Source organism: Solenopsis invicta, chromosome 12, assembly GCF_016802725.1.
Source record: "Solenopsis invicta isolate M01_SB chromosome 12, UNIL_Sinv_3.0, whole genome shotgun sequence".
In the NCBI taxonomy this organism is placed as follows: Eukaryota; Metazoa; Arthropoda; class Insecta; order Hymenoptera; family Formicidae; genus Solenopsis; species Solenopsis invicta.
Window position 1 is genome coordinate 14,428,503 of NC_052675.1, and position 17,773 is coordinate 14,446,275.

Here is a 17,773-nt window from a genome sequence, read left to right on the forward strand (position 1 = left end):
TTAATCATTCGATGTCCGCAAATAAATCTTCGGGCACCTTAATTTAACGAAATGTGAATAACAGTTCATGAATAGTAATCGACAATCAAAAAGATCTATATATTAAATGCCATGCACTTATTCCTATTTGCAAAATTGTTTAAGGGAATATTTCCTTTTCTATAGCTGTTTAATATATTATTCCCCCCAAAAATGTACAAGTTGCCAAGAGATTTACATTAAAGATTTCAAATATCTTTTCTTCATACTTTGTCATGCACTGTGACAAACGTTAAATTTTAATAGAGTAGTCATGTGGAACGACGCATATAAATCAATCTAAGAAGAAAATGAATCTGTATTTCTTCAATTAAAAAAATTGATTATCTTGATATTCTTGATACTGAAAGATTAATTGCTCTCTCGCGGTGCGATATTATGTATGATGTCAGAAGCGACAAATAACATGCATTAAATTATTTTCTACGTGCAGCTTTATTTTGTAGTTTTTCCTCAAAAATATTGTAATTTGTTGTTAAACATATCCTATAAAATATAGGCGATGAACTAAGACTTCTATCTGATACATGTATGTCACGTAGAAGCGTAAATTAATTCTTGAAATAATGATGCATTTATCAGCTGTTAACGTTGCCATACGTGACAGATTTTTAACAGATGAAAAATGTACCTATCATTATTTCAAGAATTAATTCACCCTTCTACGTGATATATTGCACAGAAGTCTGCCGCATATTTGGGTTTTAGGACTACGATAATTAATAATATTTTTGAGGTAAAACTACAAAATAAGGCTACACGTAAAAAATAATTTAATGCACGTTATTTCTCGCCTCTGACATCATATAAACAATATTTCACCGCGAGAGAGCCGAGCCTTAATTTACCGAAGAATCTTCACATTCAGTCGCTGTAACTTTAAAGTTATTAGAGCTATAACAATATATTGTAAAAAATCGATTTGAAATTAGACAAAAATCCATCATTAAAATTAAAGTCGAAATTTTACACATTTTTTTGTGTATAAAAGCATCGCGTTAAGTGGATGTAATTTCACACAGTTCGCGTTTTCGCTGATGATCAAAGTTCGCAATATACAAAATCCTTGAGAAACTCGTAACGTGACTGCGTTAGGAATATCCTAATCGAAAAGGAAATGTGCACGGTATTAAGCGAAAATTTATTAGGAAATACTTAAATTAGTTATTCATTTCATTTTGCTTTATAACGGCTTTATTTTATTTTATTATGGAAATATGTGGATTATTTCGTGCTACTAAAAATAGCACGATACAATTCGAAAAGAGTGCCTTACGTAAATTTTTCCCAGCTGAAAAGGTGAGTGGGCCAGAACCGAGGATCTTCACGGTGCGTCTTTGATTCGTTCGAAATCTGGAGGCGCGTGTCCAGATATAATCGGGCACCAACCGACGAGATGGTGGAATGCCTCTCGCGTTGGCTATATAACAGCCAAGTTATCACACGGTAACACACGTTGCGCCTGCCCGCAACGGTGACTCCAGCGAGAGCCGAAGAGCGGTCTGCCTTCAGTGGCTCGTAAGACCTCGGCCCAATCGCACGCTCGATTCTCCACGTTCGATTATTTGGCTCATCGGGTTACGGTTTTCCCTCTCCTCCCTTCTCTCGCGATTTACTTCGCATCTTAATTAACTCGATTTTTTTTTCGGATACTCGTCAAGTTAAAATAAATCACGTTTATAGTCCGAAATGACAGTTCGGACGAACTGGTTAACAGGCATCTAATTTTTTAACAAATTCTAATTCTAAAAGTAAATGTAATTGATTCGCGACTGTCTCGCGTAAATTTGTCTCGACGTCGTTCAATTATAAACGGTGGTCAGGTTCCAATCGCGGTCGTCGCGGGGCGCCAAAAGAGGCGCGCAAAAGTTCTGTTTCTTGCGAGTTCGCGTAAACTCCGCGACAGCCGGTGAATGCACGCGTGTTTGTTTGTATAAACATTTTCGAGGGGAAAACATGGCCACCGACGCGTTAAGTGAGCGGCTGTCAAGCAAACTGCACCTGCAAACGAAGACGGTGGGTGAGGAGAGAATCAGAAGGGCGAAAGAGAAGGATGAAGATGTCGCGATCTTCAGCATGTTCTCCCTGGAGGGTGATCCTACCTTCAGATGCTGCCTGGGCAAATACTGTCTGATCGGAGACCCGAAGAAAGCAGACCCAGGTGACGGTCGCGACGATCGTTCGTCTCGAAACACGGATTCTATCGCAGTGTTGATAGAAATTAGCATTTATTAATATTATCATAGTATAAATATCGCGACCATATTTGCCATATACACTCTTGCTTTGAGTTTACAGTGACGGAAAAATAAATTCGCGTTTTCTTAATAATAAATTTCTACTGAAGTCATTATTCGCCATTCTTGACATCGGGAGCTTCGCTGAGAGAAAAGTATCTGGTATTTGTGACTATAATTGCGTGGTAAAATAATTATGGCTAAGAGCTTTATTTTTATAACCTTAGTAATAATAACTTTGTGTTTACAGTTCTACCAACTATGAAAAACTTTTACTAGAAATTGAATGATAATTTCAAATATTAATAGAATAAAATATTAAGTTTCTTTATATTGATGATGAAAGATATAAATGATGGTGATTTTTAAACAATAAATGCAATTATAATTATAGTGAATATAATTATTTCTTGACATTTACTTACGTAGTAATTTACGTAGTAATAATAGCTGATGTCCATAATTTATTTGGTTAAAACAATTGTAAATATATAATTGACACCTAAAATAATTATGAATTAATTTTTTGTAAGTGTAACCATTTTTTTCTCTCTGTGTTAATTTGTTAAAAAATCTTCATGTTCCTCTAACTTTAAAATAATTCAAAGTTATATAAATTCAAGTATATAAAATAGTTGTTTTCAAAGTAGACAAAATTCTATTAACGAAATTCAAGTTCTGTGCAATTCTGTGTAGGAAAACAGGGTGTGTTAAATAGTATAATTATAATTCGCACAATTCTATCGATGACCGAAGCTCGCAATATGCGAAATCCTTGAGTCTCGTAACGTGACTGCAATATAAATATTCTAATCAAACTAATGTAATCCACGTTCGATTATTCAGCACATTGGGTTTTTTATCCCCTTTCTTCTCTGATTTATTTTGCATTTTAATGAACTCGATCCTTTTTAGATGCTTGTCAAGATAGAAGGATTAAATTTATAATTGAAATTGAAATGACAATTTAGTTGAAACAAAAGCGCCTAATTTAAACATAATTATTTTAACAAAAATAATTATATCAATGATTATCAATGATAATTATCAATTATGATTATTAAGTATTCACAATGAATTTATGGCTCGCGTAAATTCATCTCGATATCATTAATCATAATTGCTTGATCAGATCTAATCGCAAACATCGCAATACGCTATGTAAAGAGACACGTAAAAGTTTTATTTCGCGTTTTGTGTAGTCGGTGAATGCACGCATGTTTGTTTGCACAAACGTTTCGATAGAAAGATTCAACTGCAATGGAAGATATCACATATCACCATACAAAAATCGATTTATACAGAATAAACACTTGTTGAATGCATGGCGTAAGGAACGCCTATAGATGAAACGGACGAGGAAAGAATGGCGAAGAGGAAGGTCGGAGATATCGCGATCTTGACCATGTTCCCTATGGTGGGTGATCCTAAGTTCAAATGCTGTCTCGGCAAGGAATGTCGGAACGGAGACCCGAGAAAAATAGTCTCGGGTGATGACTGTGACAACCGCTCGTCTCAAAAGCGGATTATGCAGTGTCGACATAAATTAGCTTTTATTACCTAGTATTAATATAGTGTAAATATCTCGATTTTATCTTTGGCATACATTCTTACTTCGAGTTTGCAATAATAAGAAGAAAGAACTAAAACAATTTATTTAATGGAATAATGATTCTTCTTTATGTTTTAGAGTGTTTTATTTTGCAATAAAGAATATCATCAACTTTCTTAGTTTCCTAAGAACGTCATTTGAAACGAGCGGTTTTATATTACAAATATTATTAACATGCAATATTCATATAACGTACTGTCATAATGCAACGGCAAATAGATGCAAATATAAGTGTTATGAATCTTTTTAGCAATACATATATCGTGGACATATATTAGACATATATCGTACAGAATTGTTAGAGCATTAGTCACAGTCATTAAAGCAAAAGACTTATTCAATTAATTAAAATTGTATTTAATTTTAATAAACGAAGAGAATTTTTCATTATATTTAACCTATCAAATATTATGAATAATGAATAATGATAACGAGCTTTGAAATATACATTCTTTAAACTACTTAATAAAAATTACTATGCAGCATTGTAAAATGTTCTAAGGTAAACATTTTACAATTCAAGACAAAATTTTTTTATATAAATAATATATTTTTATACAAAAGAAATTTGTGTATTTAATATTATATATGTATAATCTTTTGAAGAACATTTTAGTAGCTTATTCTAATAGAATTCAAATCTGGAACCTCTGAATCATAATTCACAAAATCATTGAAATTTCATTATACATTTTAGTAAAAAATAATCAAAAATATTTTATATTTTATAGTGTTAAAATATAAAATATATGCAGTAAAAATTATTATAATAAATTAGAGAAAATCGCATAAAATTCTTTGAAATGTCGTCCGATTACCATAATTTTCAGGGTAAATTTATGAGAAAATTTTCTCCATATAATTAGAATCATGCAATAATTTGAAATACGTGTATGATCAAGCATGTTGAATATTAAAGAGAATGACACTTGTACACGCCATTAAAATTTTCATCTTTGGTGCAATCAACAAGATTCAAAGAATCTCTTATTGTTCTCGCGTTGCAAAATGGGTGTAAGGCAAGTATGATAAGGGCCCATTTTCAAAATTCTCCTAAAATCGAGGAAACCAGCTGGTGCACCAAAACCGATGTGTCGGACGTGATACCGCAACGTATATGGAGAAAGAAAAAGGAAAGGAAAGGGAGAGAGAGAAAGAGAGAGGGAGATGGAGAACCTCGAGCGTGACCTTATCAGGAAACACCAGTGCGCGCAGTTACCCACTTGTATACAGTGCATTCGGCTATCTAATTGCTAATTGCCACCTGATGCAAAGTTACAATTCCCGAACGAACAGGCATCGAATCGATGCGGCGCATCAGCTCGACCTTTTCCCGCGCGATTTAGTTTACTTCGACACTAATGCGTTTGTTCTGCAATTATCGGCCCCCTCCTTGTTATCGTCGATGATAATGCCCGCACGGAAGATTACCAGTGAGTCTTCTTCGTCGCCGTGTACGTCCGCGCGTGTGGGCTTGCATGGTTGCGCTTGAAGTCTGACAAATATTTGCACGGAATCGCAGCACGCGGAGATCAAGAAAATCTCGATTATACAACGCAAATGCTGCACTACGTGTCCGATATTCTCTTAATTTAATCACACGCGATTACGAAGGTGTAACTGACAAATATGGTTATTCAAATCAGCCACTCAATAGTATCATCATCAATATAGCGATACAGGCGCGCGAGAGTCATTCGTAAAAATAACTTGTCAGTTTTCGAACGAATAAGTTCGATAAGGCGGAATAAATCTTGAAAAACAGTTAGGAAAGAATAATTTTATTCGATGGGCATAATAGATTTCGTAAGAATAAAAAAAAATTTCTTTACGATTGTATTACAGGTTTATAAAATGACTCTCGTATTTTTATAAAAATAATTTATTCGCGCATAAAGATATCTAATTTTACTCTTGTAAAATTTAAGTATATAAATTCATATTATTAGTATTGCATTTAATATTGCTTGTAATTGCGTTAAATATAGATTATAACGAACGGTATCAGATGTGCTAATTATGTGAAAATGCGGAAACACATTATGGTCACGTAGGTGACTAAAATATGATAATGACATTCAATCGATTTGCATTTAATCTCTCTTCTGTGAAGACATTTATATTCAAGTAGCACTGCACTGTGTCATTACAAAAGTGTATGTCAATTTTGCGCTAGCTGAACCAAATTGTTTATTCGTATGTTGATAGACAAAGCCTTTTCTTCTATCGTGCCTTTTTTTACAAAATTATACTTGGTTGAAAATTTGAATATCTTTCTTCTTCACAAATTATTTCATGTAATTAAATACATGCAACCATGTTCGATATTAAATATAACTTTCTTATTGTAAAAAAAGGTATAAAACGAATTAAGAACACAACATTTTAACATTTATCTCCTTTTCATAAAATATCATTTAAGCTTAAACACTTTTTTAATTAATTTCATAATTAAAATTTTCTTGAAAGAAAGTCAAAATTAAATATTGAAGTTGAATAATATAAATTTTATTACTCCACGAGCTTTATATCTCAAGTTTTGCTTATATCTTCCAAGATTTTTTTGAATTTTCGCGAACTGTTAATCACTTATAAAACTTTAACTCCAAAATAATCGAAAGATTGCTAAACAGAGGGAAGTGCGTGGAAACCTTGGACACTCTGCATAGGCGGGCAGGTTTATACGACGATTGTGCGAGCTCGCATATCTATGATTGATTTTATTGCGAACGTGACTCACGACATCGTAAACGTCGAGATAGTCTCAGCACGTGTACGCTGCGGTTTAATATATTGAATCGCATGCTCATTTTGTCACAGTTTTAATCAAACCAAACGGATAATTTCAAGGGAAACAAACCCGCGATTAATTTCTAATTCATAAAGGAGAATCAATTAGCAATTAGAATTATTTCATCCTGCACCGTTAAATTGGCAAACATTGGAAGTTTTAACGACGAAAGTTATTGGAGGATATCATTTTTAATTACGTACACGTTTAAAAGTGCACAGGTGTTCTCACACACCAGAACATGTACGCTCAAATACGTAATCGGACGTTGTCAGCGATCGTAACACGATGATTGACGTAAAAATCGTTGTGAAATATCTTGGAATTCGCTTTAGCACGATGAAAAAGCTACGTCGACGACTGCGTGTTTAAGGTTCCACGATGAGAAAAAAAAAGAATTATGCAACCCGTTTCGATCGTGCGCGCTCTGCCATAACTTTTAACATACATCACTGTACGTATTCCGAGAGGAGCGAATAACCGTGCAGTTTGTAAAGAACCGTCCTGTTTGTATACGTTTCACCGTTGAGGTGGTAAAAAAAAAAAGGATCGATGCACCGGTGAACCGAGGTGAAACGGAAAAAAACGTTGGCGATCGATGCAATTATACGTGTCGGATTATCAAAATCGCATATCATCGAAAACATGATTCCATTCGGATAAGAGTCTCAATATCGGCGTATTAATATGAATGATATCATCAATCGCTGCGTAACGGCACAGATCGTGCCGTCGATACATTGTCCGTACTTGCATGTCAATCGGTGGCTTCAACCAAACGTCATTATCGAGTTGCGATCTCTTCCGCAAGTCTGACCTCTTACGTGAAATTTGTGCGTGTTTCATTTACATTATAAGAATGCAATATTCAATTACGAATTTAGTCGTATTTCAGTATAGTTTAATTAACTTTATAGAGATCGCAGCATCTTATTGTTATTGAAAAAAGAATTTTACTGATTTTACTCAAAAAGATTTTATAAATATGAAAAATTTCAGTATTTTAGAATCAATATTTTTATTTTTTTTTCCGATGCCTTTACTGAGAAAAAAATTGTTAACTTGATTAAATTTCTTCAAGTATTTATGTAAAATATATAAATACCTAAAGTTCAAATATTTTATGTATGTACTTAAGTTAAATACATAAATACTTCAACTGAAGAAATTTAATCATGTTGAATTTGGTCAATAATTTTTCTTCAGTGTAGCAGAGTTAATTAAAATCGAAGAAGAGTAATGGCAATTGAGATTTCTTGCTTTGTTCATAGAAATATAAATGTATTTATGAATAAGTAACATTTATATGTCGAGGAGATACGTCGCAGAAATAAAAATAAAGCAGAAGCAAATTTTAATTGTAAATGATTTCGGCCTGGGACAAGCAGTTTCACTTTGATCGTTGCTTTTCGTGCGTTCAGCGAACAGAGTTTGCCTGGGTCAGGGAATTTTAGGACCGCCCGCAAGACAGCTTCTGCTTCTCGTTGAATTATATTTAGACCTGACGTAGGAAAGAGAAGGCAGCTTCCGCCTTCGAGATAGAGTCGGCTTAGAGGAGGGTGGGAGACGCGTTACCAATTTCACGTGTGATAATTATAAAATCCGTGTAAATCACCATGTTAACGATCGACGGATGTAGAAGAAACGACAAATGATCATTAAATAATTAACGATGGTACCCACAGTTACAGAAATAGATACTGTTTCTATTGAATTGTTTATTCCGGCCAATAGAGGAACTGGCTTTCAATTGATTTCTATTGCTAAAGAAATGAGTTAAATGGACATCTAGTACTTTGAGATATCCCGTACAGCTCGCGTTAATGTCGCAACAAAACATTATAAGAATCGCGATACTGCGTTAAGAAAAGGCTTAGGAGGATGAGTTTCAAATGGCGTTTGAAAGTATCCGCGCTAATCGAAAAAATCTTCATCGTCACGGCGGCGCTGGGAAGATGCTTCATTACCGTGACGAACGAACAGGTCATTTAAGAGCGTGAATGACACTTCTTAAGTAGGTTTTAAAGCGCATCTCTCGTGCCTGTAAACGAGGTACGATTCCATACGGTTAACACGTGTCATGTCGAGAAGCATGAATTGCTTTATATCTTGAAATATAGCAACTGTTATATTAAACATCATATCACTGAATGGAAAGAATTTTCTCTTAGAATTTATCGTTAAAATTGTGATAATCGTGGGACATGGACTTACTACAGTTTTAGTAAAATTCAGTAAAATTTTTATTAAAATTTCATTAAATTTCATTAAAATTATATTGTTAGATTCTTCAATAATGTAAGATTCTTCAAAGTGCAAATTGTTCTGACTATCATAATTTTGAGAATAAAGTCTCTCCGCGTGTATACCAATTATACTTAAATGCCTCGAGCATTATGTTATTCTATATCCACACAAATTCCGAGACCAGTTTTTGTAAAAAATTTATTTAAATTATTTATTCAAAAAATTTGCGGATAAAATATCATTCATTGTTTCTCAAACATCAGCCATGTCTTAAAAAATTAAAGAGATATATAATGATAAGATTATATGTATAAAAGGATATTTGTCACACACTGGTGACTGTATATAAACGCTTTGATGTTGATGATGGATATATACATATCCAATTTTTAACGTATACGCGCCGTTCGTAGCGCGAATAACACGCGGATTACAGCGCGACGCGCATAAGATTACCACGACGCGCATAAGATTACCACATCGGCCTTGGGCCATCAGCTTTATACATATACGGAGGTATTGCCTGGCTGACGTGACGTCACGAATCTCCACTTGAGTCATAGTGGTCCAGGAGTCGGCGCGTCTCTCGGCGAAAGATACATGGATATCAAAATGTCCATCTTTAGTACGTGTTGAAAAGCATCAAAATATAAAATAAACGCTTTTGAAAATTGACGTATACATTCGGAGAAAAGTTTCTTCGATTAAAAAAAAATATTTGTTTGAATCAAAAAAATTTGTGCATTGTTAAAGAAAAATTTCTTAATTGTTCCTTTTTATTAGAATTAAAGAAATAGTTTAGTTGTGCAACGCAAATCTTGACCAGAACAACTAAATTATTTCTTACATTTCTGTCAATACCTTCTTTGAATTAAAAAGTTATTTATTTAAATTAGACAAATAATTTGAACAAATGGATTATTTACTTTAAAGAAAGGCTAATAATGTTTCATTTCTTGAAATCAAATTTTTAAATTACCTCAAAAGTACTATATTACTTCAACTTGAAAAAAAAAATCAATTTAAAGAAACGATTTCTTTAATTTAAACATAGTATTTCTCTGGATGTAAATGCTTGTAAGAACATAAATCTCAAATTTGCATATATCTTTTTAAAATAACATACAGATACTTATTAAAAGAAAAAACATGAATATAAAAGCTATAAAATTGAAGAATTGAGAATGTCACACATTCATTTTGAACATCATAGATATTCTACTAAATCTACAAGTCAAATTTAACTTTAATAGGATGTGAATATATTCTTTAATAAAACAAAAGGTAATTTCATACACGTCGATATGTCACTTTATCTATTTGTAATATAATAAAATCTCAGAAATGGTTGAATAAATTGGATTTTGCTTAAATATTTCGATTCCGTCTTAAAATTATTAGTATGATATAATTACTGTATGTACATTTGATTGAGTTAATTGCTGTAATGGATTGCATAATTAGCAATTTATAGACAGCAATGCAGTTATAATTGGAAACCTAGATAGAACAAAATTTGATGGAGTGCTCATTTAAGAATACATAATTTAACGAATCACTCCGCGATGATTAATGAGCTGGTATTGAACAGATATTGCGCCCCGTTCATTAATCACATCTATATCGGCGATGATGGAAACGGTTATCGGCACTCACGTCGATATGCGATAATTCAGTCGGCGATAATTCAGTCGCTATTTTCGATAGGATAATGAGTGTTCTTCAGACGCATTGAAGAGCTCAGTCAAGGAGAACACTTATTGTTAGAGCTAGTTTTAACAAAGTCGCGATTTATTATGTGGCATATATTCTGCTCCGAAATCCCTATTTTCGAAGAGAAAAGAATCGGAGTTGAGACACGAGTATTTTTATAGTGAAACGAGCATTTCGATCGTCATCGAGAGACGGTCATCTCTCAGACGTGATTCTATGTCATAAACATTTAGAATTGAGCCGATGATTCACGAGACACGCTATTGTACTTAATGTCATATTTAAGTGTGCCATTTGGCCGGGCATAAGATCACCTTTCGAAATAGAGAGACGTTAATTCGTCTTCTGGTCTGTCGAACGCGACGGAAAAAATAAAAAAATACGAAAAAAAAAGAATGACCGCACATTATTACGCCTCATTCTGTGGAAATAAACTTAATTACGTATTCATTGGATTTTACACGCGTAATATGTATACATCACATTTCGAAAATTTTAAAATAGTATACTTTTTTTATTAATAAATTTTTTTTTAAAAAGTTTACCAAATACACGAAAAAAATAAAATTATGTAGTGTAACGTGTATCTTATTAAAAATTAATTAGAATAAAAAATGTGGTATATGAAAATTCAAGATAGAAATAAATAAAATAAATATTTGTTTCACAAGAAATTTGCGACTCATCATATAACTGACTAAATCATAGAATTGAAAGCATAAAAAAAGTTAAAATATCAAAAGAAAATTTAATGTTGAGTAATTGTTACGTATTAATTTAAATAGACTCTGTTCTAAATTTAAATTTATCTGTAAAGATTTCTGAAAGGCATGTAATTTCATAGTCATGTTTCATGTGCGAAATGATACGTTATAATGACATTATAATTACCGCGTTATTATATCAAGATGGTGTAAAAATTTCAACTTGAAGTACGCAATTAGTACGTCAGTAGCGACAGACAGTACATTTGCGTTCCCTAGTCAATGATCCTCGGTGTTATCTGCCTGTTTCTCGAGTTACGGGCCGGAACGTGATCGTAACCAGCCGACGATACATTGTCTAGCTCATCCGCTAGACAATGTAACGTCACGTTTCTCGCATAATATTCCTAATCTTAATGAAAACAAGTAACCAAGACCGTGTTGTTCCTAACTATACGATTACGACGAATTTCGCGAAGGACGAGCAAAGTAATTTTTAGAAAGAAGTCGTGATTGCCGCGGCTGTTTCGACGATTCAGAGATATTTTTATCTTCACGTACATAAATATAGAAATACAACTTTGAAAAAGTATCAAAAACTAAAGCGATTAATGACGGAGATATTCTATTAATATAGTCGCGTTTAAATTAACACTTTCGTTTCTGGATAAGAGTCAAAATTATACATCTCAATAACTTAAATTTCCTAATTCATTACAGACCGCAATCACGCGGTTCGCCAATCAAAATCCCGAGACCGCAGTGCGGTCTTCCGGCCGTTCTTATTCCCATGTGACTGTCTGCACCTGTGTACGTGCTAATTGCGGATCGCGAAAGACGCGCGTCTATACGCGGCAGCAAAACGGGAACGCGATGCTTTCTATACGTCCGAAAGGAGGTGAAACGCGAAACCGTGGGCGAGAAAATTCCGCGGATCGATCTAATTCGCTTGCAACGAGGGGTGTTTTTACAGACGAGTGCCCAATAGGGAGCTCGCGAAGAAATTCACGAAAAATTTATTTTGTCATAGGGCTGACGGAGTGCTCGGACGAAACACGCGATGATGCACGCGACTGCGATTTGCAATATTGCAGTCCGCCAGTCGCCGCACGCAACCGCTCGCTAAAACGCGGCCCAACGACCTCCGCGATATTTATTTTAGACTTGGATTTGAATTTTTGCACAACGATTCCCCGCAATCTGCAAAGTAATCATCAGCGAGTGTCAGGTTCTCATTGAATAAATGTGAATTGAAGAGAGAGAAAGGAGCAATTTTGTGTGCTGTAAAAATGAAAATAAAATTATAAGGAAAAATAGGAATTGGAAAAAAATAGGACTGTCACTTTATATTTTAAACGTATAACAGTAATTTGAATAAATTTCTCTCTCTCTGTCTCTCTCTCTCTTCCACTTAGAATTAAATCATTTTATTAGGGGAAACGAAAAGTAATAAATAATGTAATTTTATTAACATAATTTATTACTTATTCAGTATAATCGTCGTTTATTTTCTACGATAGTCTAAATATTGCACTATTTTTACAAATTTTCTAACTTTGTTTTATCATTGCGTGTTTCAGGTACCAAGAAGATGGAATACAAGACCAGACAATGGCACGAGAAGTGCTTCTGCTGCGTGGTCTGCAAGAATCCGATCGGCACGAAGAGCTTCATCCCGCGCGAGCAGGAGATTTACTGTGCCGGATGTTACGAGGATAAGTTCGCCACCCGGTGTGTTAAGTGCAACAAGGTGGGCCACTCCTTTCTCTGTATCAATGATTACTCCGCATCTTGTCTCGCGTTCGTTTATTGCGTGTCGCGCAAAAAGCTCGTCGAGCGTAACAAGCGAGGGGTCAAAAACGGGATCTTACAGCGAGATCATAAATCTCAATCCGACAAACTCGCCGATACGGTCGCTGTATGCGTATCGATGCTTTACGCAGGTCATTAAATGAAACGGCGAACACAGTGTATTCATTTAATGCGTATAATGTAAACGTATCAATCATTGAATTATATAGACGTTCTTTCACTTTCGACGAATCCTATATACTTTCAAATGTCCGCATGTTTTTAACATTCTTCCATAAATCTTTTTCATCAGTCACTTCGCAATCTTTGGAACTCGTTTCTTTTCTATTGATGCGCATGATGTAACTTCAATATTATCTGTCAAATGGCTCTTTGATCACTCATACGTATATAGCGTCGATATTACTGCTTGCGTCAATATTCCCCGTTTTTTATTTCAGTGTATATTTTGCATTCTATATAACTGAAAAAATGCACACTGAACAAATGTTTTCCTTATTAAGTAAATGTATTCATTTTAGTATCACTTCTGGTATTTTTATTTATAAAAATATTTCATAAGTTTATGAAAAAAAATTTATATTTGTTACTATTTATTTAAATATAAGAAATGATACTAAAGATAACTTATTTAATAATAAAAAAATTTGTTTCAGTGTATATGATATACATAGACATAATATGCATATTCTTTTACTTACGATCTTTTTTTTAACTCGTATTTTTATTCGAATAGTCAATCAATTTTTGCTACATTTAATATTTCCGCTTATTTTCCTTGCATCGTGTTTCGAGGAAAAATCTTGAGAAATAAGTTTCATTAAATGTCTAAGAAATGCGATTGAAACCCGCCGCAATGAGATCGATGAAACGACTTGTTCCATAAAATATTGCGAACTCTTCGTTGCAGATCATCACTAGCGGCGGCGTGACATATAAGAACGAGCCTTGGCACAGAGATTGCTTCACCTGCAGCAACTGCAATAACTCCCTGGCGGGACAACGATTCACGTCGCGCGACGACAAACCATACTGCGCCGAATGTTTCGGCGAGCTCTTCGCCAAGAGGTGCACCGCTTGCTCCAAGCCAATCACCGGTGCGTATCATTTTTATCAGTTATATTAGTTAGTTATTAATTTAAAAAGAAATATTTTTTAGTAAGAAACCGATCGATTAATATTAACTAATAAACAGAAGAAAAGAATAAAATGTTTAGAAAAATTGAAGGATGTATCGGACATGGGGTCCCTGCAAAATAAATAAAATTTAGAAATATGTTTAATATTAACATCTAAAATAAACTATATACATATGAAAGTTGTGTGAATAAGATTATATTTTTATTTAATAACATATTTAATAACATATTTTATAGTTTATTTACTCAAGTTATTATTAAAAATTAAATTATTTTTTACAACATTAAGAAAAATCTCAATTTTTTGTGTAAGTGCTTTAAGTATTGAAAATGATTTATACAAGGTTTTATTGTGATTATTTAGTTATTTTGTAAATAAGTTTTGTTTATTTTACAGAATTGATCTTTGCATAGCAGTAAAACTTAACATAAATCGTCTTGAATATTTAAAGTATTTAAATAAAAAAATTCAGATATTTCATTATTTTAATATTAATTATATTTTCATTAGATCCATGTCTACTTCTTGAAATAACTTTCTAAACAAATAAAAAATCTTGGCCAAAATTTTTTCTACTAATTTCAAATGTAATATAAAACGTTCTATAATTTTTTCATTTTCTGAATTTTGGGAAATATCTTATACATCCTTAAGAAACTGAATCCTCTCAAGAATCCAGGTTAATGAATTATATTAATTTCATTCCCCAATAATAATAATAATTGAGCATTTAATGATGCGCTCATTATTTTTTGATAACAGATTAATTAAATTTAATCTGAACGCCATTTGCATCAATTAACTTGCAGGTATCGGTGGCACTCGCTTCATCTCATTCGAGGACAGGCACTGGCACAATGATTGCTTCATCTGCGCGGGCTGCAAAACTTCGCTGGTCGGACGTGGCTTCATCACCGACGGTGACGACATCATCTGCCCCGAGTGCGCCAAGATGAAGCTGATGTAAAGCGCGCGGCTTCACGACGACGAGATTGACAACGGGATCGATAGAGGAGGAACGAAGGGAGAGAAAGGATGAGAAGCGAGACGCACTTCCGACGCGGAATCCGTATAGTCAAGTGGATTCTGTTGCACGCCATAAATAATATCCATCGTCGCGATCTTACTGCCCGTCGTCAACAATTCGAACTTGAGACGCACGCAGACGATAGAGAACTTCTCAGAGCCACATCGAGAGACGAGATCGCGGGGAGAGACGTAATAAAAATGTAAAAAAGAAAACAAAAGAAAAAAGCAGAACCTTCGCATTAGCGCCGCGATCATTTTTGTTACGAATAACCGACGCGTTTCGACGAGACTTTCCGCGCCGACTTTCTTTCAGAGGATGGCAGAACTCGAGAATCCCCCTGACCAAGTCCTCCTCTTGGTCTGGCACAGTGACTTCACGATCGCCGACTGATCGTTCGGAAAGGAAGACGGCGCGAGAGAACGCGAGAATCGTTTCTAGCTTCATAGTCGTAGCGACATTAGTTTATCATTTTTTTTTTTTTTTTTCATTCTACGTGTATTTATGAGAACACCGACGCGAATCCGTCTGTGTTCAAAATGATCTACTCGATCATCGTGTCGGGACATCGAAGAGCGAAAGAGACACGAACGGGAGGGAAGAAAAAAATGCGAGCTCGATGAAGAGAATCAAATCGTCTTACTGTATAAAACGTGTCCTTGACATGGACATGTCGATTAGGATAATGAATAAGCCTAAGCGCTCCGCGTGCTCTCGTGATGTTACTAATATTAATAACGTTTTTTTTTGCTTTGTACAATGGTAGAGAGATAAGCGCGCGTGTGCGCACAAAGAGAGAGTCCTACATATATATTCTTATGAAAATCACACTAAAATTTGATATACATATAGCGATGTTGTTTCTATTCGACTCGTACTCGCGCGAAAAGACTCACGACGGTCTAACACGTACACGTCACACATCGACTCTAATCTACACGATTGACACATCAATATTTTTCCTTCTTTACACGGATGCTATTCACCTATCGCATCTAATGTTCGAATGTACGATGCCGGCTATTAATTTATCGCGAAATGAGAAAATTGGCCTATCGAGATTTTTCGTTTGCTAAATATCATTTTCTAAAAATCTCAATATACATCTATATCGGGATTTTATGAAAAAAAAAAAAAAATTATTGTAACACCTGACGAATCGACGGGATGAAATTTTTTTCATAAGATTCTTCTCGATTTCTGTACATGTGTCCTTAATCGGAGGAGCCCTTAAGAAAAAGTGTTTCAATAAAACTGATTTGCTGTATTAGTAACCAATGATATTGCATCAGTAATTGATAAAATATCACCAGTCACTGATACAATATCAGTTTATTGAAACATTTTATACTTATCAGTTCATTTTTTAAAAGGGGATACGATAAATAATATGTACGTGTTTCACGATGTCCCGGCTCTCTTCTCTTCTCGGCCTTTCTCTCCCTTTCTCTCGTTCATCGAGAGAAATAGGCGCGCAACGTCGTAGGGATCCATCATCGTCCCGTCTGAATCGCGCGCGCGCGCACACATGCAGCACACATACACACGCGCGCACACACATGCACATGATAAACATATACGACACATACACGCATGCTGCGAACATTTTTTGCAATAACATATTAAAAGAGTTTTATTGAGAAAAAAAGGATAGGACAAAAACGGGACAAAGACTACCCACACATATGCACACGCATATACACAAGTATACATAAATATATACACCTACATATAAATATACATACATGCGAACGAGTGTGCGGCGGACGCACACGCGGAAATACTAATTGTGGCCTTATCCGCACCGAGTACCATAGGAGTAAAGAAAAAAAGGGAACTAACTTACAGTAATTTACTTCGTTACGAGATATTTAATATCAAATTTATTGTTATACAACGCGAACGAAGGTAAGTGTAACGTCGCGCGAACCGAGTCCACGCAAACAAGGGAACTACGGGACAACTTCGGACCACGAACTGTTCGAATTGTTAATCGTAATCAATATGAGTCACACACGTGCTATAATATAATATGTATGTTATCCGACGGAGTCACTTACACACACTAATCGCCTTAATTAGTAAACGATAAAAAAAAAGAGATTATTCTATATTCAGCGTATCCTATACACTGTTACACTGTAAAATTGATAAATAAATAAATGTAATTATTTACACGGGGATTTTCTATGCCATCTCCTAATTATCATTAAAAACTCTTTTAAAATTGAGAATGCTAGAGCAACACGATGATAGTGAATCACCAATTCACTTATTTCATAATTAGCGAAATTTATGTATTTTCAATGTTAAATGTCGTTGACACAAAAATGTAACAAATTAATATCTATTTAATATAATATATTAATACATTATAAAATAATGATTATTTACTATCAAAAATTCAAAAATTAAATAATTTAAAGAAAACAGCCAATCTTTTGTTGTTAT

The 17,773-nt window shown here is 34.3% G+C and overlaps 1 protein-coding gene across 12 annotated transcripts in view; it reads left to right on the forward strand.

The window, feature by feature from the left end:
- Positions 1-17,497, forward strand: part of LOC105196933 (four and a half LIM domains protein 2) — a 153,913-nt gene extending 136,416 nt beyond the window's left edge. For 11 of the 12 annotated variants that reach the window (XM_011163096.3, XM_039455960.1, XM_011163097.3 and 8 more), the window contains 3 exons: positions 12,924-13,093; positions 14,066-14,252; positions 15,105-17,497. In XM_011163096.3, the coding sequence (XP_011161398.1) occupies positions 12,924-13,093; positions 14,066-14,252; positions 15,105-15,262 (515 nt within the window). In that variant the 3' untranslated portion in view covers positions 15,263-17,497. Of the gene's footprint in view, positions 1-1,510; positions 2,201-12,923; positions 13,094-14,065; positions 14,253-15,104 lie in introns of those variants that run through there. The other variant, XM_026137641.2, reaches the window with a different exon arrangement.
- Positions 17,498-17,773: the final 276 nt, after the last annotated feature.